Raw genomic sequence first — 24,525 nt, 5'->3', positions numbered from 1 at the left:
TAAGGGTCTGGTATTGATTTTGAGGAGGAACCCATGCCAATTATTTTTTTTTAATTTTGGTGTGGAGTTCCCCTTAGGCATGATGTTTAAAGGAATATTTCATTTTATTTGTTTAATTTTAAGCATTATTAAAATAATTGCTCCTGAGAAAACGGTTGTTTTAAAAACTTTTTTTGCATTGATACATGTCACCTAGGGCAGTACCCGGATCCCCATACATTTTTTATGGCATTAACTTGCATATAAGCCTTTAAAATGAGCACTTTTGATTTTTCATGTTCGTGTTCCATAGACTTTAATAGGGTTTGCATGTTGGCTAGAACTTTTTGCCTGTTCGCATGTTCTGGTGTGAACTGAACCGGGGGGGGGTGTTTGGCTCATCCTTAGTAAACATGTATGTATGTATGTATCTTAACGTATTACAGTAGTCAATAGTGTTAGGAAGATATACTGTAGTTGTATAGTTACAGTTTAATAAACTTTCCTAGAGATTTTAAGAATAATTATATTTCTGAGCATGGATTCCAAAATGTTTTGAAATATGGCCTCTATAATAGCCTAAAGTAGCCATTAAAAGATAACAGCTAAACTCCATACTTTTGGCATTAATTGATGGCTAACAAGGTACAATACATTACTTCTACTGAACATTGCAATATGATTTTTTTACAGTTTTAGGTAAAAAAAAGGTTTATATATTGCTATTAATCCATATACAGAATGTATTTGGGGGCTGTTTATTGTCACATCATTTGCTTTCTTGTTCCAAAACCATGCATTGTGACAGTTCCACAAAATTATCTCCTCTCACACCTGGATCTGGGTTAAAACTAGCAGATGTTTTTGTGGTGACAAGAATAGCAGCTCCTTCCTCTACAGCTGGCAGAGGAAACAAATAGTCAGATAAATCGGTGTCATAGTCATTGCCAACTGCTCGCCCCCCTACGTCTTCATTCTCCACCACCGGTGTTTTCACTTCATTGCAAGTAGGCTCCACACTGTTCAATATGTTTTCAGCATTCTTTAGGATAAACTCATTGGCCATTTCAAGTGAATCTGTAAACAGAGTTTAATGGAATTAGTTATGCAACAAAGGCTTTATTAACAACATTGTTATGTTTTAGCAATGTAAAGTATAAACTGTACTTTGTAGTTGTGGTAGCAGAAACTAGTCATTTGTGCTGGAATACTTCATGCGTGAATCCAAGCTCACCAACTGATCTTGTATTCTCTCCAACAAATTCAATTCTAAAACCAATACTAAGCCTTCTGTAGCTTTACAATCCATTTTTAGGAGAAGGCACCCTCCATCCAACAACAGCAACTATAAAAAAAAGTGCACTGGAATAGCTTAGCAACTTTATGATGAAAATTATTCCATAGAAATAGAATTTTACATTCAGCAAGTGCCCCAATGCAGGATCATTGGGGGGAGGGGGGAGAGAGTGTGCTGGTGTGGGCTGTGCCCACCAAGATTTTAGTCATCCCACTCAGGACCAGTGTCATCAGTATCAGGAAGCAGAGAGATCATAGATGTATTGCACAGCCTCAGCAATGCCAAGTCCCCATGGCTGCATCATGACTGAGGGACCTGCAGAATGCAGAGGCTCCGATTATCTATAAAACATTAAACACTTGACCAATCCCCCCTTCCAAAATAACCAATCGACACATTTTATTTGGAGTCGAATGGCCATAGCAGCCTTTTATTACAAACCATTGAATACAACATTCACAAGAAAACAAGTTTAAGGCATATATTACAGTCAATTCATAACAAATAAACCAAACTCAGCTTATGCCCGGTCTAAGGTCTTTGAAGGCCTATATACTCACGATTTCCTGGTTGTATCTGCCACCCAATCAAAGGCGCCAACTACACCGGCCCAGGGACAATTACCCACTTACGTACTAACAGATACCACCTAATTAATACCCTGATGTTACCACTGTATTGTTAGGAAGGGACACCCATACCTTAGATGGGCCCAACCCATTTTCCATAATTATTTAACCAGCACCACCTTCAAAGACCCAATAGACCCCCTGCCACAGCACACGAGTGTGACACCTTACACACGTGTTGTCCCCCAAATCAGAAGTCCCGCTGAATACCCTCCTGCAATCCCAGATGTCATAAATCTAAGCCGATGGCATTCAGATGCACACCATCTCTTCTCAGATATCAACAGGTCTTATCCTCCAGCTCAAAGCATTATCCTGGCTTTGGTGATCTTTTTAACAGAGCAAGCCATATCCCACTCAGGTCTGGCAGCCATATCGGACCACAAAACTTAGCCTGACCCAACAGATAGCAAATCTTATAAGTTACAATAAACGAGGGCGCACATATTACCAAAATCTGACTGATTCCCACCACTCAAAGCGCTGAACGACCTGGTCATTAAGTCCCTATCGGACTGCTTCTATTGCTGCCCTAATCCGAAAGTAATGAGAATAGTTGTCTGCACTCCAACCAGCAGACAACAGGCATTTCCTGCACACTGCCCTAAACTGGAATTGAGATATTCCTGTCCCATCCGCATGCATAAAGAAAACTCCCGGAAGATTTGGCTGAAGCCGTTGTTACCTTATGAGTTTATGTGAAATCTCCATTAATAGCTGTAAAATATTGTAATTATGAATATATTTCATTTAGATTTGTATCAATGTGGGTGGGTTAGATAGCTTCACAGAAGTCTCTGTTATATGACAATGGAGGATGAAAGATGGGTGATGAAAATCAGACAACCTGGGTGAAGGGAGTAACCATTCATTACATGTGTCACTGGGAAAGGGTCTTATTATTATGTTGCAATTCTAATCAAAGATCCGTACTACTCAGAATTACAGGATAAGCATTAATTTGAATGCATATGTCTTAGAAGCACTCGTGTTTTTCTTTCCCTACCTTTGTCCACATTATTAAAGTATAATCTCAGAAAGCCAGGAAAGCTGGTCCAAAGGCTATTACTGTATGCTGTATCCAATTGGAATCACCATGGAAGGGAAGCAAGGTGAACATGACCAGATTGGCATTATGTAATTTCGTACTATTAATGAACTGTTGAGAACAAGGATCCTCTTTTTTTTTTTTCTTCTTGTTTTTTTTTTGTTGGTGTTTTGTTTCCTATTATTTTTATTATGGTCTTATTACATCCAGAACAAGTGATGACTACAGATACTAAGATACAGAAATATGGACTGTAGAGATGGAGAGTTGAAAAGTTTTTTTCCAAAGAGTTTTTTTTGTTTTGTTTCAGAAGGCAAAGCCAAAAGTTACAAATATTAAAAGAGATTACAATAAACCATTATTTTAGGTGTGGCTGAGTCTCATATTCTCAACTGACCACAAGGGGGCATCTGTTTCCTTATGCGTTTATGTGAAATCTCCATTAATAGCTGTAAAATATTGTAATTATGAATATATTTCATTTAGATTTGTATCAGTGTGAGTGGGTTCGAAACAGTAGCTTCACAGAAGTCTGTTATACAGACGATTCAGTGCCTACGGTTGTATATCTAAACAATGGAACCCAAACCTCTTTTGTTCTACACATATTCACTTCAAAGGATCCCATGTTTAGATATGCAATGAAGGTGGCCAGCCCGTCATCAATGCTTAACTTCCTTGAAAAGGGTCAAGTTAAATCTCCCGCTCAGAATAGTGACAAGGATTTGCATTAAAGGGGGATGACTTATGCAAAGTATAGGGATTGGAGATGTAGCCAACCCTTAACCAGGAAGAGGAAAGCCCACCAAGCAGAGCCACACCATGCCAACCAATGAGGCATCAACTTCTATTGATATACACAGACTAGATAGGAGGGAAGCATACACTCTCTGGCAGAGCAGCCACCTGAATGGAACCTTTGTGGGCTGTAGCCTGGTACCTATGAATTGTCTGCCTTTTACTTGTAGAAACACAAACAAGAAAAAGGCGCCTCTAAGTGCAGAAATAAACATGTTTTAATATCCCAACGGGGTTAAAAACACTTACAGGATGAGGAGATAAAACAGGCACATCATGGGAGTATGTGGATGGATGCGTTCTGCAGCATTGGAAAGGGTCACGGCTTGTTCGTGTATGACACACTGTGGATCAGTCACAGTCAGCAGCAGAGTGAGACGCTGGAGTGCCCATGGAACTGACGTGATCCAAGGAGAGAAGAGGAAGACCCGGAAGTGATGTCAATGCTGAGGAACTGCAAACCAGCCTGGACCGCAGATCAGAGCCGATGAGGTCATAAGAAAGGGATGCATTTCGAAACTCTGGACGGTTCCTTTGTCAACCTATGACCATAGGAATAGCTGAACACTATTTATATTCAATGGGTTGGCCATGGGGGGGTACAATAGTAAGGGAACAGGAAATAGACAAAATAAACAAAATAAAATAGCGTTCTGAAAGAAAGTTTGTATAAGGAAAATTGTATATATAGAAAATGTATGTATAAAAATGTATATAGCACTTTACAAAAAAGGAATTTTAAAAAGATAAAATTGTATAAGATTGTTACAAAATTAAAAAATATATGTAAAAAATACATATATGTGAAAAAAAGCTTACGGTAATCAATAATAAGTTATAAATGTGTATAAATCAATGTTTACAGATAGCATGTAAGCCTATGCGTGCACACACACATATACATATACACTAGATTATAACATAAATAGATGTATATGCTGAATGTGATAAGATGAGTAATGTCACATAATATCAAGATCATAAAATAACTCTTAAGCAGGAAAAAGAAAATAAGAGGTGTGGGGTATATAAAATCTCAGAGTATTGCACTGACTTCAAAGTCCTCATTTAACCCTCCAGAGGCCAAAACGTTTAATAAAAAAATCCAGTACATTTCCCTATAACAAGGTCTTCTATAGCGCTCAGCTGGAGGAAGGTCCCTAGGCATTGCCTCAATGACCCAAACCCTAAGGCCGTCCATGGATTTATCATAAAATTGGAGGTAATGTTTGGGGACACTATGATTGTCCAATCCACCAGTAATTAAATGGCGATGTTCACCAAAGCGTTTATGCATTGGCAGCATGGTTCGCCCTACATAAAACAAGCCACAAGAGCATGTAAGGCAGTAGACAACATGGTCATAGGAACAGGTATGGAAGCCCTTTATCTGATATGTTTTACCTTTTGCATAAAAATCTTTCTGACCATGCGTCACAAAATGGCAGGTTTTACAAAGAGGCTTGCGACATTGGTACATCCCAGAGATGGCTAAAAAAGTTGGTATGTGATGACCAGGGGGCGGGGGTTTCACCTTAAGTTTACTGGGTGCTACCTTACTTTTTATATTAGGCGCTTTTCTATAAGCAAATTGGGGTTTTTTGGGCAAGGCAGAAAGAAGATGTTCATCTTGAAGCAATAATGACCAGTGTTTCTTCACGATATTTTCCATCTGTCTATGTCGGGAGTGGAACTGAGTAATAAAACGTAAGTTGTTTATCTGAGTACTGGCACGAGGAGAAGGGTTTACTACAGAAGATGCATTCTTATATTGTAGATAAGCTGTTTCTACAAGGTTAACTGGAAAACCTTTATCAAGAAATTTCTCTTTAAGGATTTCGCTCTGGGTGTCATAGACCTCACTCAAGGTGCAGTTCTTTTTCAGTCAACAAAACTGACTTTTGGGTACATTATTAAGCCATTGAGGGTGGTAATCCAGACCCTGGCCAGTTACAACAAGAGGCTCCTATAGCCTCCATTTGTATTGTCCACAATGTGTCCCCTACCATCTTGGATGCCCCTCCTGTGACCACCTGTTCATCTATATCCACTGATATTCATAAAGATGTTTCTGCCAGTACAGCATCCACCCGTATTAGTCTTGTAGATAGAGAATCTTCCATTCCATCAGTTTCTTTTGGTCCCAATTCTCTCCTTGTGACATCCACCACCACCACCCATTCCTCTGATTTTACTGCAGTCCCTTTTTTAGCATTCGACCCTCGCCGGGCCAAACCCCAAAAAAGAAAATATGAAGGAGAGGCTGTCGAGGTAGAGGGGGCAAATCCAAACCCAGACTTCAGCAAAAAGAGAGCACTGTCAAAATCTTTAACCTCTCCACCCATGCTTTAACTTAAGAAGAAATTTCTTTACTTAGTCGAGGCTTAAATTTTGCACCATCTGCCCAGCCGAATCCCTTTCTTCTTTTTAAGGATTTGAAAAAATTTGTTCGCTGTCTCACTCTCAAGAGATTTTTCAATATCCAGTCCTCCAAACATCAGCCTCACACTGACTCTCATGTAGTTGACATTTCATGTAATAATATTGATATTAATGTTGATTCTGGCTCCCTAATCACTTTAGAGGAACTATACAGTCATTCCTCTACTCACTCTCTCTGCCCAGATGGCTCAGAGATTGATTATTCATTATACACACAGCATCTTATTACTTCCCCACCTATTCAGAACACCGCCTTCAGACCTACGTCTGTGTTTTACCCTAAAGTTTTGTGTATTGATGCGTTTTACCGCATTGTTCACGCTGAAATACAAGAGATGTGCAATTCAGTCAAAAATAAAAATAACAATAATTTTAAAGCTACCTCCAATCTTACCAATTGCGAAAAAAGAGCTCTTGATACTTTAACCACTTCCTGCCCGGCCCATAGCAGATGACGGCCGGGCAGTGGTTCAGTTATCCTGACTGGGCATCATATGACGTCCAGCAGGATAACATGCCGCCGCACGCCCGCGGGGGCGCGCATTCTGGCGATCGGTGGATCGGTGTGTCAGTCTGACACACATTTCTCCACCGATCTTGGTAAAGAGCCACCGGCGGAGGCTCTTTACCACGTTGATCAGCCATGTCCAATCACGGCTGATCACGATGTCAATAGGAAGAGCCGTTGATCGGCTTTTCCTCACTCGCGTCTGACAGACGCGAGTAGAGGAGAGACAGTCGGTGGCTCTCCTGACAGGGGGGTCTGTGCTGTTTGTTGCGCAGCCCCCCTCAGATCACCACACTGGACCACCAGGGATCACCACTAGGACCACCAGGGAAGGGGGCAACATGTGGCTGACCAGGTATGTACCCCATGGCCATCCACATGTGCCCAATGTGCCCAGTCAGTGCCCAATCTGTGCCAATCAGTGCCCACAAATGGGCACTGATTGGCACCATTATATTGCAGTGATGCCCAGCAATGCCACCCTTAGGGGCATCAGTGCCACCAATCAGTGTCATCAGTGCCACCCAGTGCCACCTGTCAGTGCCCATCTGTGCCCATCAGTGCCCACTTATCAGTGCCCATCCGTGCCACCTATCAGTGCCACCCATAAGTACCCATCAGTGCCACCCATAAGTACCCATCAATGTCACCTATGAGTGCCCATAAGTGCCGCCTATGAGTGCCCATCAGTGCCACCTATGAGTGCCCATCAGTGCCACCTATCAGTGTCCATCAGTGCCGCCTATCAGTGCCCATCATCAGTGCCTGTCAGTGTCACCTCATCAGTGCCACCTCATTGGTGCCACCTCATTGGTGCCCATCAGTGCCACCGTATCAGTGCCCGTCAGTGCAGCCATATCAGTGCCCGTCATTGAAGAAGAAAACATACTTATTTACAAAATTTTTAACAGAAACAAAGAAAAACTTGTTTTTTTTCAAAATTTTTGGTCTTTTTTTATTTGTTGCGCAAAAAATAAAAACTGCAGAGGTGATCAAATACCACCAAAAGAAAGCTCTATTTGTGGGAACAAAATGATAAAAAAATTGTTTGAGTACAGTGTAGCAAGACCGCGCAATTGTCATTCAAATTGCGACAGCGCTGAAAGCTGAAAATTGGCCTGGGCGGGAAGGTGTCTAAGTGCCTGGTATTTAAGTGGTTAACCAACAATTTTGATTTAGTCATCAAAAGTGCAGCTAAAGGAGGAGGCATAGTCATACAAAACAGGGCTGACTGTGTCATGGAAGCCACTCGACTTTTATCTGATGCTAACACATACATTAAATTAAATAAAGACCCATTGCCCTGTTTCACCCTTGAAGCCACCTCTCTTGTTAGGGAAGCATTGAGTGACCATATCATCACGCAACAAGAAGCATCATTTTTGGTCAAGGAGGTTTTTCACAATACGTAGATCAGTTCCTCCAACCACTCGCCCAATCCCTTCAATCTTACATTAGAGACAGCATCCATTTGTTAGAGCTTTTATCCACGTACTCTTGGGAGCCCAGCTACCACTGGGTCTCCCTAGATGTACAGTCATTGTACACCTCCATACCACATGATGTGGGTCTCAATGCCTTACAGTTATTTTTATGCCAAGATCCCATGTTGAATCCTAGACAAGCCTCCTTCATTGTTGAGGCTACCTCTTTCTGCTTGACCCATAACTACTTCAAGTTTGAGAACGATTTTTTCCTCCAAGTAAATGGAACAGCTATGGGGGCACATTTTGCACCCTCATATGCCATCCTTACTATGGGGCACTGGGAACATTTATTTATATGGCACAACAACCAATTTTCCTCTCACATCGTCTTTTATGGTAGATATATAGACGATGTGATTATTATTTGGGATGGCAGTGCATCCATAGTTTCGGATTTTGTCACATATTGCAATACTAACAATATGGGCCTCAATTTCACTTCTGTTACAGACCAAAATAGGTTGGCTTTTCTTTATCTTGAACTTTTTTGGGTTGGTAAGCAAATACATGCTAAAAATTATACTAAGCGCACAGCTGGAAATTCGTTCCTCCACTACAATAGCTGTCACCACCCTCAATGGCTTAATAATGTACCCAAAAGTCAGTTTTGTTGACTGAAAAAGAACTGCACCTTGAGTGAGGACTATGACACCCAGAGCAAAATCCTTAAAGAGAAATTTCTTGATAAAGGTTTTCCAGTTAACCTTGTAGAAACAGCTTATCTACAATATAAGGATGCATCTTTTGTAGTAAACCCTTCTCCTCGTGCCAGTACTCAGATGAACAACTTACGTTTTATTACTCAGTTCCACTCCCGACATAGACAGATGGAAAATATTGTGAAGAAACACTGGTCATTATTGCTTCAAGATGAACATCTTCTTTCTGCCTTGCCCAAAAAAACCCAATTTGCTTATAGAAAAGCGCCTAATATAAAAAGTAAGGTAGCACCCAGTAAACTTAAGGTGAAACCCCCGCCCCCTGGTCATCACATACCAACTTTTTTAGCCATCTCTGGGATGTACCAATGTCGCAAGCCTCTTTGTAAAACCTGCCATTTTGTGACGCATGGTCAGAAAGATTTTTATGCAAAAGGTAAAACATATCAGATAAAGGGCTTCCATACCTGTTCCTATGACCATGTCGTCTACTGCCTTACATGCTCTTGTGGCTTGTTTTATGTAGGGCGAACCATGCGGCCAATGCGTAAACGCTTTGGTGAACATCGCCATTTAATTACTGGTGGATTGGACAATCATAGTGTCCCCAAACATTACCTTCAATTTCATGATAAATCCACAGATGGCCTTAGGGTTTGGGTCATTGAGGCAATGCCTAGGGACCTTCCTCCAACTGAGCGCTATAGAAGACTTTGTCATAGGGAAATGTACTGGATTTTTTTATCAAACGTTTTGGCCCCTGGAGGGTTAAATGAGGACTTTGAAGTCAGTGCAATACTCTGAGATTTTATATACTCCACACCTCTTATTTTCTTTTTCCTGCTTAAGAGTTATTTTATGATCTTGCTATTATGTGACATTACCCGTCTTATCACATTCAGCATATACATCTATTTATGTTATAATCCAGTGTATATGTGCATGTATATGTATATGTGTGTGCATGCATAGGCTTACATGCTATCTGTAAGCCCGCACAACACATTGGTTTATACACATTTATATCTTATTATTGATTGCCGTAAGCTTTTTTTCACATATATGTTGTTTTTTTACATATATTTTTTAATGTAACAATCTTATACAATTTTATCTTATACAATTTTATCTTTGCTCTGCGCTGTGGTCCAGGCTGGTTTGCAGTCCCTCAGCATTGACATCACTTCCGGGTCTTCCTCTTCTCTCCTTGGATCACGTCAGTTCCATCGGCGCTGCAGCGTTTCACTCTGATGTTGACTGTGACTGATCCACAGAGTGTCATACACGAACAAGCCTGAGGACTTCCTCCCGCCGTGACCCTTTCCAATGCTGCAGAACGCATCCATCCACATACTCCCATGATGTGCCTGTTTTATTTCCTCATCCTGTAAGTATTTTTAACCCCGTTGGTATATTAAAACATGTTTACTTCTGCACTTAGAGGCGCCTTTTTCTTGTTTGTGTTTCTATAGATATTGCTTCATTCTGCTAAGCTGCAGCCATTAGCGCTGAAGATTCCTTCACATCACTACTACCACCATTACTGTCGGACTTTTGTATAGAGACATTGGTTTATGTTATACTGAAGCTCTGAGCGCCCTAATCATGCCCCTTTTTTACTATGCCTTTTACTTGTAACTAATTATGTTTGTCTTATGTCTTTTCTGTCCTACTGTTTGTAGATTAATGTTTAAAGGAATATACTCTGTGTTCCTTCATGTAATCCATGATTCTTACCCTTTTCCTGTACAAATAGATAGATTGCTGTGTATTAGTTTAGACCTGCTTACTACTTACCGATAAATTGTTGTTATTGTGTTAAAGCTTTCACTCATCGTCAAAGAACTCTCATTTAACCTAAATCATATCCGAGATATTAAATCTCAAATATAGAAAATGGGTAACACCATGAAAAAAAACCCACAGCTCGGGCAGGGCAAACTGGAAAAGAGGGAACCACTCACAACTCAATCCAAGAACCCCTCCCTGACTCATCAGCGTTAGATTTTCTTAACAGAAAATCCAATCTAGTGTCCCGTAACCACACATCCTGTACACTCAAACCACCCTCACCTCGTTTGTTCTGGCCTACCAATTTCCCCACCCGAAAAGCCCCAAAAAAGGCCAGCACAAAGACAACCCAGAACAAGGCAACCTCATAGGCAGAAGAACAAACCCTATCCAAGTGACCCACTACAGCACCAAGAACCTCAAATGAAACTGGGCGTCGAGTGTCTGCCACAGAGCGACCCCTCCCATAATGCCGTATAGCCTGCCAGGCCAGAAAAACCTTTGTAACATCTCTGTGATCTGACAACTGTACATCATCCTCACAAGAACACCACCCATCTTCACTCACCATATCGCTCCATTCCTGCCACACTTTGCAGCATGAGGACGTTGACGCACATACTGAATGACGAATTGAGAACTTGGAAGCGTCAATGCAATGCTCCACAAATGCTTGGGGCATGGAATTCCACTCTGCTCTGCTTCCAGTGCCAACTGATGGAATCTGTCCCACTGAAAACGATACAAAGCATCAGCCACTGAGTTATCAACTCCTGGAACATGCACAATTCCATGGACAGTACAATGGGAAAACAGTTCTTGAGCAGCCAAATGATGCACTAAACCAACCTCCTTCCATTCCACTGGCCAACCAACTCTCAGCACTTCAACAACCCTGACAGTAGGTTCCATAACCAGCAGAGCCTGCTGCATCAGTGAACAGTTCTTGATCCAAATTGGAAATCACCTGCTCCAGCCAAAGAGAGACCATTGTAAGAAACCAAAAATAAATCCCACACTCGCAAGTCCTCATGCTGATCCTGCCCCTGCTGAATATAAGGATGTGACACCTTAATGCCAGCTGTAGCAGCCACCAGTCATCTCTAAAAAACATGGCAAATACAACAAAACAAAAACTCTTGCGCATAAATGTCCCGCAGTTCAAAGTTCAGGGTGGACGGTAGCTTTCAGCCTTGCTGCCCTCAAGGATAGGGATATCCTAGCAATCAAACAAAAAACAGAGAAGAGAGAGGGTGCACCAGCCTTGTGCATTAACCTTAAAAAAGTTTATTATAAAAGAACACGTAAAAACTACTACTCACAAGGGTGGATGAAAATTGAATTGAATAATCAATAATTGGCTAATGGTGATCAGTCCACTGGTGGCAGTCTACGGATCCTATGGAGAGGACGTGCGGACTTCTGCTGGCTGATGCGTTTCAAAGGTAGCACCTTCTTCTTCAGAGCCTAACAGTGTTCATCTCTTACAGCTACTTAAATACATGTGCTCATCAAAGAAGCACAAATCACACTGACTTAGTGGCCACTCCCATATGGATGGGCGGTCCAAAGGCGGACTCTGACACAGTGTCATGGGAACCATTTGCGTACACATATACAACACATGGGCATGTCCAGGGGGCATAAAATCATGATGCATAAATGTGAGTCTAGTACCAAAGGAAGGGGGGGGAGGAAAAGAAGGAAAGGAAAAAGGCGCGGCCCTCTGCAGCCAGCCATCAGGTCCAGAAAAGATAGCAGGGGTAGCATATGTCTGCAAATCGCATGCGACACAGTAAACAGCCAGGCAAACTCACAAACACACGTTCCATAGATGCGGCCATTAACATAAGCTAAAACAATACTAAAGTAGCAGCCAGATCATCTAATGTGCAAATGTGCGCTATAGCCAGCTTATACAGGACGCCAGAAGGGAGACCAGAGAGCATAGGAATAAAGTGCATAAAAACACAGTGCTAATAACAAACAGGGGCACTCACCCTGACATTCATATGCACCCAGCTAGGTCCGCCTAAAGCAGTCATCGATGTGAACAAATCCCTTCATTTCCAAAGTTGAGGTGATTGGAGGAATATACCTGGAGCTATCTATGATGGCTACAGGCGGCGGTTGGAACGCACGCCATGTTTGTTGTGCTGACTTGCTGGTCCAGGGGGCGGAAGTGATGGCTCCACGTCACTTCCTGTGTGCCCACTGTCGCACTGGTGATGTGTCAGCAATGGGAATGCCTTCTACCATGTATAGGAAGGCATATAGTAGAGGCTAAAGGCAGACACCCAACTATAGGGACAAAGGCAGATATGCCACATAAAATAATTTATATATATATATATATATATATATATATATATATATATAAAACCTGTGATAAAAAATATGATAAAAAATGTACATGTACATAGTGAAAGCATCTATGCACTTGTATGTAATACAACCCCATATGAAATTGAAGTATAATGTGTACGCAAAGGGCAGCATGTCTGTCAATGATGGTCACTGAGTGGATGTTAGTGTGGGTAGCTAAACAGCTAGCAAGGCATGCACGCCTAAATATGAACACACACACATATATATATATATATATATACACACACATATGTGTGCCTAGACATATGCATAACGGCGTGCATGCCAGATGACTTGTGTAGGTAAGAGATGGAAACCTACACTCTGCATACAAATAGAAATACATGAATATATATAAATAATATATGAACAAGAGTGCATGGTTATCATAAAATGGTACACAATGACATTTATGTGGATAAACAGAGTCAAGGGTCCTCAAATAAAATAAAATAAAATAATACAATATCTTCCGAAGGATGTATATGTCTGTACATGTATATAGTATATTATACCAACACATCCTATTTGAGAGATTGCCTTGGATGCAAAAAAGAAAAAGAAGAAAAGAACACAATTGATAAACTGTAAAGTTGGACATATATATATATATATATATATATATATATATATATATATATATATATATATATACACATATATACATATACATATATACATATATATAAAAATACACACACATATGTGCATATACTGTATGTATAAACACACATGCACATACATGCAAACACGCAGTGTAGAAAGACAGAAGTGTAAAACAATAAGTAAAACCGCACAACTGTGCGTACTAATATTCTATGATGTGAAACCCTCCAAAAGCTAAAAATCGGATAGATGTAAAATTCTAAAAAGAATATGTATATATATTCTAAAGAATATATTAATGTATAGGGATAAGGGGTAGGGGGTGAAAGGGGAGGAAAGGAAAATTCTTAAATTTTTGTCTCATATCACCATCACACTATTTTGTGTATTTCGGGGTCTTCGTTGAGACCTCCGGGAGTGAGACTACCAAGGGTGAAAATCCAGTAGGCCTCGCGCTTGCATAGTCTCTGGTGTTTCCTCCCTGAGTCTAATTCGCCCCCGATTGACTCAATTCCAAATACCCTCATACCTGCAGGGTTTCCTTGATGAGCTTCTAGAAAATGACAGGGAACTGGGTATTTATCCCTTAAATTAATGATACCACACTTGTGTTCTCCTATTCTGACCCTCATCGGGCGCTGAGTATGGCCAACATAGAGACGACCACAGGGGCAAACAATGCCATAGACTATATACTCATTCCCGCAGTTTATGAACTGTTTGAGTTTATGGACTCTTCCATCCCTCCCTTCGACAGTTTTCTTTCTGTGCCACATGTACATACATGTGCCACAGTTTTTTACGCCGCACTTATAGCTCCCTTTTTGATCGAATATTGTTGTCCAAAGACTGGTGGGTCTATTGGTAGTTGTATTAACTCTACTGAGAGCAACAAGGCTCCTAAGGTCACGTGGTTTACGAAATACAATATTGGGATTATCCGGGAGTGTGTCACCTAGCACAGGGTCATGTTTAAGGATATTCCAGTTTCTTTTTAAAATATTCTGGATCTCAAAGGCCTTGTTGGTATACTGGGTGGAGAATCTAACCTGTTGGGTATCATGGGTGGTGTGGCGTAGGGGTTCAGTGATGTCATCTGATAGATTGTCATAGAGGACTAGATATTTGTTGAAGGCTGTCTCGATATGGCTTAAATCATACTCTTTTTCTCTAAATTTCTGTATAAGAAGCTTACTCTGTTCCAAGTAGTCTTCTTTTTTAGTACAATTACGCCTCAGACGGCAAAATTGACCACAGGGCACATTATGTATCCACCTTGGGTGGTGATTACTTTTGGCAGATAAATATGAATTACCTCCACTAGGTTTAAAGTGGGTTCTAGAACAGATATCACCATCAGGGTCTCCCTGAAGTTCTAGATCTAAAAAGACTAGACACTTGTTATCTATAACATGTGTAAATTCTATGCCAAAAGAATTGTTCTTACAATACTCAAGAAAATTGTAAAGATCATCATCTGACCCGTCCCATATGATTAAAATATTGTCAATATATCTGGCATACAGCACCAGATTGGCCCCGAAAGGATTGTTTTTCCATATATAGGTATTCTCCCAGAGTCCCATAAAGATATTGGCATAACTAGGGGCAAACCTCGCCCCCATAGCCGTGCCCCTAGTCTGCAAATAATATTCACCCAAGAAAGAGAAATAATTGTGTGTAAGGGAGAACCTGACACAGTCCAGCAGAAATTTGGCTTGTGACAGGTTCAGTCTATCATCCTCTAATAGAAAGTGATTCATGGCTCTAAGGCCATGTGTGTGGTTAATGGATGTGTATAGAAAAGCCACATCAAGGGAGAGCCATCTGTAACTAGGCTGCCATTTATAGTTAGACAGGATGTCAAGCATATGACCGGAGTCTCTTACGAAAGATGGTAAATTAGTCACTGTGTCTTGCAAAAAGTAATCGATGTAGGAGCCCAAATTACTAGAGAGGCTATCCATCCCAGCTATTATTGGCCTACCCGGGGGGTTGGTTAGGCTCTTGTGTACCTTAGGTATATGATAAAAATGCGGGGTCACAGCATGCCTATTGTACAAGAAGTAGCATTCATTTTTTGTAATAACTCCCTCCAATAAAGCCTCATCTAAAAGTATCTTAAGCTCCTTAGTATATTCCACTGTTGGATCTTTGCTTAATTTGGTGTAAGTGTCTGTATCACCCAAAAGTCTCCTTGCCTCTTTGATGTACTCATCTTTATTTTGGATGACCAAGCTTCCCCCTTTGTCGGCTTTCCGTATAATAATGTCCTGATTCTGTTTCATCTATAGACTTAAAAAGAGGGTCGGTGTTTTTGGCATTGCTAGTCTCATTATTATTAAGATGATCAAACTTGGTTTTAAAAGTATTAAAAACTACATCATAAAATGTGGAAATGAATTTCCCTTTGGCCCAATGGGGAAAGAAAGAGGATCTGGGTCTAAATAGGGTATGGACTATTGCACTTTCCCGTAGAGGGCAAGCCACTGGTAAAGAGGTAATCTGTCCATCGGGTTGTGCCTCAAGATAAAGCTCTTCCAATATATTAAGTATGGAGTCTTCATCTACACTTGTTTCTGAGAGTAAAGACGTCTCCACCTCTGCTCCAATATTAATATCATCAACATCAGTATCACTTCTCACTTTTTTAAGAATATAATATCTTTGGGTAGTGAGTTTACGTATATATTTATTAAGATCAATAAACAGCTCAAATAGATTAGGGACACTAGGTGGAGCATAGTTGAGGCCTTTCTTGAGGAGGTCCAGTTCCGTTTCTGAAAAAACAGAGCTGGATAAGTTGTAAATTTTAATGGTGGAATGGGTAGTGTCTAGAGTCTGCCTCTTTTTACGTCCCTTTCCTCCTCTTGTGCCTCTTCTTGTTCTTCTTCTCTTTTCCTTTTTTTTTTTTGTCATTGATGGAGTTAGCACTAGAGGGTCCAATATCTTATTGCTTGTTGCAGGGCCCTCCATCAATGCAACTTCCTTCTTGAAAAAAAACAAGGGCGGTGTAATATCTGATATGATGGCACTGTTATCATCTGACTCTAGATTACTGAGGACTAGAAAGGGATTATGAGATTGTAGGCCATTGAACATCTTGAGATCTATATCTAGTTCTGTAATAGTACCTCCAAAATACAATAAAACCCCTTCAACAACAATACTAACACAATAGGGACTCTAATGGATGTATTAGTAACACCCAGAAATACAACCCTGTGAGGAACAACACTCCTACTAAGCATTTGCCACCTTTGCTCCCCAAGAATAATAGCACCAGCAGAGGCAAAGATAATCCATCTAAAGATATAAAAGGAGGAAATACCCCATCTATCACATATTCCACTAATGCAAGTAAGAAAGATTTAAATACACAGCCCAGAGGAGAGGGACTCGCCCTACCATTGGCCAATGACAACTGTAATATACCTCCACCTATGGCTAGTACTTCTACAGTGTCATTTGGAGGTACTATTACAGAACTAGATATAGATCTCAAGACGTTCAATGGCCTACAGTCTCATAATCCCTTTCTAGTCCTCAGTAATCTAGAGTCGGATGATAACAGTGCCATCATATCAGATATTACACCACCCTTGTTTTTTTTCGAGACGGAAGTTGCATTGATGGAGGGCCCTGCAATGAGCAACAAGATATTGGACCCTCTAGTGCTAACTCCATCAATGACAAAAAAAATAAGGAAAAGAGAAGAAGAACAAGAAGAGGCACAAGAGGAGGAAAGGGACGTAAAAAGAGGCAGACTCTAGACACTACCCATTCCACCATTAAAATTTACAACTTATCCAGCTCTGTTTTTTCGGAAACGGAACTGGACCTCCTCAAGAAAGGCCTCAACTATGCTCCACCTAGTGTCCCTAATCTATTTGAGCTGTTTATTGATCTTAATAAATATATACGTAAACTCACTATTGAAAGATACAATAATAATGAGGATGAGGTAGAGAGCGGTCGCAGTTAGCTGCCTCTGTCGGCCAGCATCTCACTACCCCATACAAAAGAACTACAACCCCTAAAGAGAGGGGGAGGGGGTACTATTGCGGTACTTGATGTAATGAAAGTTACAGTGAACAGGGATGGAGAAAAAAAGCAATAATGTAGTATAAAAATTCCATTTTAATAGAAAACATGATTAAAAGATTGTAACAATGTCACATAACAGTTGTAATTTAAAAACGGAAGCAGTCAATACAACCAATTGGATTACAACCCATAGTGATAGTAGACACAAATAGAGCTTGAATTCTCGACCGGTTTCGCGGTTTTACCGCTTCCTCCTCCCATCTGACTGACAATACGGTTTTCAAAACCAAGTGGAAAGAACTTAGAGAACGCTTGGAAACTATGAATAAAGACATCATCATTAAAAAACAGATCAAATTTGGGAAGGACAAAGCTGCCTTTACTGAGGGCCTGGCCTACCACTGGCCGGGGAGAGGCCGGGGTAGACGAGGCCCTCCCCGAACTAATAATAGGAACTTTACCACTGACATTGAATCAGATTCATCTTTATCCTCCACTGTATCCTCCCTTAGCACCACCCAACCCAACACTTCATCTGCACTCAACTCATCACGTAAGAGACTTCGTTTTGGGGGTAACACCCCGCCAACGAACCCTAAAAAAGACAAAAAAGGCCCAAAAGGCCCGAGATCCACTCAAACACCCTCCACACAAACCCCACATGACACTAATATCCCCGTAGAAGGGGCCAATGGCCACTCCACTTTGCATGGCACAATTCCCAAAATCCTCAACTCTACTTTACTGACTAACAAGTACACGAAAATCAATGAGGACGCGATTTTTTTTAGATCTGAAAAAACAACAGAGCAATCTAGATGCGTACGTCCTAAAACCCTCACTGCCCCAACAAAACCCTCTGCCCCAGACCACACCGACCGTAACGTCATAAATCTTACCCCCTTTACTTTCAGTAGCGAGGAAATCTCGCTGTTACAATTATGTCTGGGTTTTTGTCCTCTTGATGCACTAAGGGTCGGTTCACACATGGGCAACACGACTTTAGCGCGACTTTGTACCGCGACTTCAACGCGGCTTCAGCGCGACTTTAGCGCGACTTTAGCGCGACTTCAGCGCGACTTCGGCAAATTACGAGGCGACTTGAAGTCGCCTCCATGACAGGCGACTTTGCCTGTGGCCAATCACCTCTCTGGGAGGAAGGGGGGGAGGGAGGGGTTTTCTCTGCAAAGTCGCTTGACTTTACAGAGAGATCCGACTTGCAGGCGACTTACATTGAGTTGAATGGGTACAAGTCGCCTACAAGTCGGATAGAAGTAGTACAGGAACCTTTTCTGAAGTCGGAGCGACTTCAGTAGTGTCAATTAAGACGCTCCCATTGCCTACCATGTTAATCTAAATACAAAGCGACTTGGGGCGACTTGGGGCGACTTGAGGGCGTACAAGTCGGATCCCAAGTCGCCCCAGTGTGAACCGACCCTTAGGGTCACTGAAACAATTAAAGACTTGTATCTTTTTGCACGCAATTTAACATTTAGATTCATCTACGATAAGGATCGTGTTAACCTAGGACTGGAGCGTGAGCTCGCGGAGCGCACCAAAGGCTTCTCCATGGATGAGTTCAGGGCGCTTCGCGACCTGATGCTCTTATACGATGAAGGTGACACCGGAGACCCCGGATCCTCACAAGACCCAGGGGCCCCCGTTATTGTCCCCTCAAGTGAATGTGGAGCAGGGACATTTCCACCGACCCTCCCTGCATCTAACAGGTCGGGTCCCCCAATTACCACTAAACCAACTCCTTCAATCAAGCCCTTCCGTTTACGATCCCGGAGATTCCCCGATCTCAACACCTGTCCTGAGATTTGGGCTTTTTTGCGAGCCACTATCAGTGACCTTAAGAAACAAAAATGGCCCGATCATCCCTCAAACCTTGATCCCAGTCAGATTCGAGCTCTTCGATCCTTGCAGCAACGTCCTGATGTTGTGATTAAACAATCAGACAAGGGCGGCAATATTGTTCTGATGACCAATCACCAATATGAATCCATGTGCCTTGCTATCCTTAATAACAAACAATGGTACAGACCCATCCCTCCCACACATATATCCTCCTTTGTACAGGAACTCTGGGCTCTTTGCACTGAGGCCTATATTATGGGCCTCATTGACAAAGACACCTTGGAGTTCCTGGTCCCTAAATTTCCCTGCACCCCTACCTTTTATTCCTTACCCAAGACCCACAAAGCGGCGCGTTTTCCACCGGGAAGACCCATAGTGTCTGGGATAGGCTCTCTAACGGATAATGCGAGCAAATTTGTTGACGCTTTTCTAATGCCTCATGTTCGCAGCCTCCCGTCCTACATCAGGGACACTACCGACCTATTGCAGCGCCTTGAGGGAATCCAGATCCCTCCGGACGCCCTGCTCGTGGCTGTTGATATTGAGGCTTTGTACTCCAGTATCCCCCACGAGCAGGGTGTACGGATGGCTGGTTCCTTCTTGGCCGAACAAGACACTACTACTTGGCCTTTGAACCAGTTTATACTGACACTATTGTATTTCATATTGACCAAAAACTATTTTACTTTCAATGGTCAATTATTTTTACAAATACAAGGTGTCGCAATGGGGACGTCGTGTGCCCCAGCTTATGCCAATTTATATCTAGGCGGCTGGGAGCGACATATTCATGCCCATGATCAATACACAGAATTCCTGGACAATATTCTCCTATGGTACCGTTTTATTGATGATCTGTTTATGGTATGGACTGGTCCCAGAGTTAAACTCTTACAATTTTTACATCTTTTGGATAATAACGACCTGAATCTTAAATTCACTTTCAAAATCGAGCCAGAACAAATTTCCTTCCTAGACCTACTTATCATTAAACAACCCGATGGAACGTTGGGCACCGACCTTTATAGGAAACCCACAGCTGGAAACACCTTGTTGTTTGCCACTAGTGCTCACCCAAACTCCTTGGTACGGAGCATTCCTTATGCCCAATACTTGCGGTTACGCAGGAATTGTACACATCATAGCGATTTTATACGTCAAGCCAAAGCACTACGCGAACGCCTTTTACAACGGGGCTATTCTTCCACCAACCTGCGCAAAGCATTTAACAAGTCCCTATCACGCCCACGGACTTCTTTACTATTTAAAAATAATAAACCTTCTCCCCCCTTAGAAACTGTAAAACTGATCACGACCTATTCTGCACACCACAGTATACTCCGTAACATCCTAACGAAACATTGGCACCTACTGGCTGATCATCATGTATTAACCAAATACGTTAGACATACACCGGAAGTGGTCTTCCGTAGAGCACGGTCACTACGTGACCAATTAACCGCCAGCCATTACAACCCTACTAGATCTACTAGGAGTGGTCCTAACGGCACCTTTCAATGTGGAGAATGTCCCAGATGCCCCTGGATCTTTGAAAGCAGAACTGTGGTTCTACCCAACGGCGAGACCCTGGTCCCACGGACCTCCGCCGATTGCAGTACAAAAGGGGTAGTCTATCTCATGAACTGCGTATGCAAAGCCTTCTACGTGGGCAAAACAATTAGGGAACTTAGGCAGAGAATCAGGGACCACTTGTATGACTCAGAAAATGGCAAACTAACAACTATCGGCCGACACATCGGCCTACATCATAGATTCGATAATTCCGTGGTTAAATTCCTAGTTTTGGAGGTTGTTAAACCCAACCCCAGGGGTGGCGATTGGGATCGCTTAATACTCCAGAGAGAATCTCTGTGGATTGAGCGACTCAACGCCACTATTCCCCCTGGTTTAAATGAATCAGTGTCCTACAGGGCCTTCCTATGAGGTCCCTATGTGGTCTTGGTTTTCACACCCCTTTTTCCCCCCCCTCTCCCCCTCCCCCTCCCCCCTCCTTTTTTCCCCACTCCCCCTCCCCCCCCTTCCCCCCCCCCTCCCAATCCCATCCCCCTTCTTCTTCCCTCTCTTATATTTCCCCCCCCTCCCCCCCGCCCTTTCCTTCCCCCCCCCGCCCTTCCCCCTCTCCTCTCCTCTCAGTCCCCTCCCTTCTCCCACTCCCTCCCCCCTCCCTCCCTTCATTCTCCCCTTTCCCCTTCCCTTTTCCCTCCCCCTTCCCTCCCCGCACTACTGGGTCTCAACATTTATGATACCTTTCCATTTTAGGCTAATTCTCTAGATGGTTGTTACTGACTGTTTGTTGCTTAGTTATAATATTACAGATTATTTCTTTTGCATATATTTATTTGTTTTGGTGTATTATATTTTTTTACTTTTTTGCTGTACAAGGATGACCTCCCCCATTGGTTTCCTGTGGCTTTGCTCTGCCTTGAGTCCTCTCTTGGCGGCGGACACATGCTCGCCCTGGCAGCCCCAGAGCTGCTTGCGTCTCCTTGTCCGGGAACTTGATTCCCTTTGACTGGAGCGCGCGCTTGCGCAGTAGCATGTCACACTGCACCTGCGCAGTGCGGACGAGCAGACCCGGTGACGTCAGGGACCGCCTCTCATGCCGTCCCTGACTTCCGGGTTGGGGTGCTCTTATAGCGGCCGTTCATGGCCGCTATGTGAGCCTACAGCCCCTGGACGCTGGCGAATTGAGGACCACTGCTGTTGGTAAGTGTTGCTGCCCCCCACCTCTCTTGCTTTCAGGCAGATTTTTCTTCCTGTGGGCACTGTTCACTGACGCCTATAACCTGCATACTCCGTTTGTAACTTCATTACCATTGTCGTTACAGTTGTCATTGTAATCGCTTCCAGTGCATACTAATATCTTCCTTGGGGATCCTTTACTACCAATCCAACAGCAGCTGGCCTCATTTCGTTCACCACACAATCTGTATCTGGTTTTCACTCATTTCAACCTATGTGTTTATATCACATCAGTACCTTAGGGGTGAGTGCTAGTTCCATACCTTGTGTGCAATCTCTCCCAACCTTTCTTCTCCTGCATACTCATCCGCAGCTATCCCTTCACTCACCCCACTACTTTCCCCCCCCTTCCCCCCCTCCCCCCCTCCCCTTTTTCCCCTTCCTCCCTTTTTTCCCCCCTCCCCCCCCTTCCTTCCCCTCCTCCCCCTCCTTTTCCCCCTCCCCCCCTCCCCCCCCCCCTTTTTCACCCCCCCACCCTCTCTCCTTTCCTTCCCCCACTGCCTATCCTTTTCCATCTACACTCCTCTTGGTCCCTTTTCTTGCACACTGTTTCAACCCTAGAGGCACACTAATGGCACTCCCTCACCCTACCTTCCTTCTGATTGATTCCCCAGTCCAATCCCCTTTACCTTATCATTTAAATTTATTTATTCAGAGGCTGTTTAGCTATCCCCTGTGTCTGCCACAGGGGGATTCGCTTGGGGCCGTGTATACCCACAGGGAACTATAGAACGGGTGAGCTCATCCTTTTCCTATCTAAATTGTATATAATTGTGTAATATTCTGTCTAAATGTTTTTGCTGCATTAATAACGTTACCATGCAACTTTTGTGTGTTGTACTTACTATAATTATCGTATGTTGCACCACAGATATTGCTCTCCTGAGGAAGCGGTAAAACCGCGAAACCGGTCGAGAATTCAAGCTCTATTTGTGTCTACTATCACTATGGGTTGTAATCCAATTGGTTGTATTGACTGCTTCCGTTTTTAAATTACAACTGTTATGTGACATTGTTACAATCTTTTAATCATGTTTTCTATTAAAATTGAATTTTTATACTACATTATTGCTTTTTTTCTCCATCCCTGTTCACTGTAACTTTCATTACATCAAGTACCGCAATAGTCCCCCCTCCCCCCCCCTCTTTAGGGGTTGTAGTTCTTTTGTATGGGGTATTGAGATGCTGGCCGACAGAGGCAGCTAACTGCGACCGCTCTCTACCTCATCCTCATTATTATTGTATTAGACATTTGGGATGATGGTACTTTTACTTGGTTATTTATCTTTTTGATTAGAACGCTCTTCCCTCCTTACACTATTGAAAGATATTATATTCTTAAAAAAGCGAGAAGGGATACTGATGTTGATGATATTAATATTGGAGCAGAGGTGGAGACGTCTTTACCCTCAGAAAAAAAGTGTAGATGAAGACTCCATACTTAATATATTGGAAGAGCTTTATCTTGAGGCATAACCCGATGGACAGACTACCTCTTTACCAGTGGCTTGCCCTCTACGGGCCAAAGGGAAATTTATTTCCACATTTTATGATGTAGTTTTTAATACTTTTAAAACCAAGTTTGATCATCTTAATAATAATGAGACTAGCAATGCCAAAAACACCGACCCTCTTTTTAAGTCTATAGATAGCCTGAAACAGAATCAGGACATTATTATATGGAAGGCTGATAAAGGGGGAAGCTTGGTCATCCAAAATAAAGATGAGTACATCAAAGAGGCAAGGAGACTTTTGGGTGATACAGACACACCAAATTAAGCAAAGATCCAACAGTGGAATATACTAAAGAGCTTAAGATACTTTTAGATGAGGCTTTATTGGAGGGAGTTATTACAAAAAATGAATACTACTTCTTGTACAATAGGCATGCTGTGACCCCGCATTTTTATCATATACCTAAGGTACACAAGAGCCTAACCAACCCCCCGGGTAGGCCAATAATAGCTGGGATGGATAGCCTCTCTAGTAATTTGGGCTCCTACATCGATTACTTTTTGCAAGACACAGTGACTAATTTACCATCTTTCGTAAGAGACTCCGGTCATATGCTTGACATTCTGTCCAGCTATAAATGGCAGCCTAGTTACAGATGGCATTCCCTTGATGTGGCTTCGCTATACACATCCATTGACCACACACATGGCCTTAGAGCCATGAATCACTTTCTATTAGAGGATGATAGACTGAACCTGTCACAAGCCAAATTTCTGCTGGACTGTGTCA

At 42.4% G+C, this 24,525-nt stretch overlaps 1 protein-coding gene across 1 annotated transcript in view; it reads right to left on the bottom strand.

Moving 5' to 3' along the window:
• Positions 1–721: 721 nt before the first annotated feature.
• Positions 722–24,525, bottom strand: part of TNFRSF17 (TNF receptor superfamily member 17) — a 233,420-nt gene continuing 209,616 nt past the window's right edge. The window contains exon 3 of the mRNA XM_073591169.1: positions 722–1,056. Coding sequence (XP_073447270.1) covers positions 749–1,056 — 308 coding nt within the window. The 3' untranslated portion in view covers positions 722–748. The remainder of the gene's footprint in view (positions 1,057–24,525) is intronic.

This window comes from Aquarana catesbeiana, linkage group LG06, assembly GCF_042186555.1.
Source record: "Aquarana catesbeiana isolate 2022-GZ linkage group LG06, ASM4218655v1, whole genome shotgun sequence".
NCBI lineage: Eukaryota > Metazoa > Chordata > Amphibia > Anura > Ranidae > Aquarana > Aquarana catesbeiana.
This window is presented reverse-complemented; position numbering and strand designations above follow the sequence as displayed.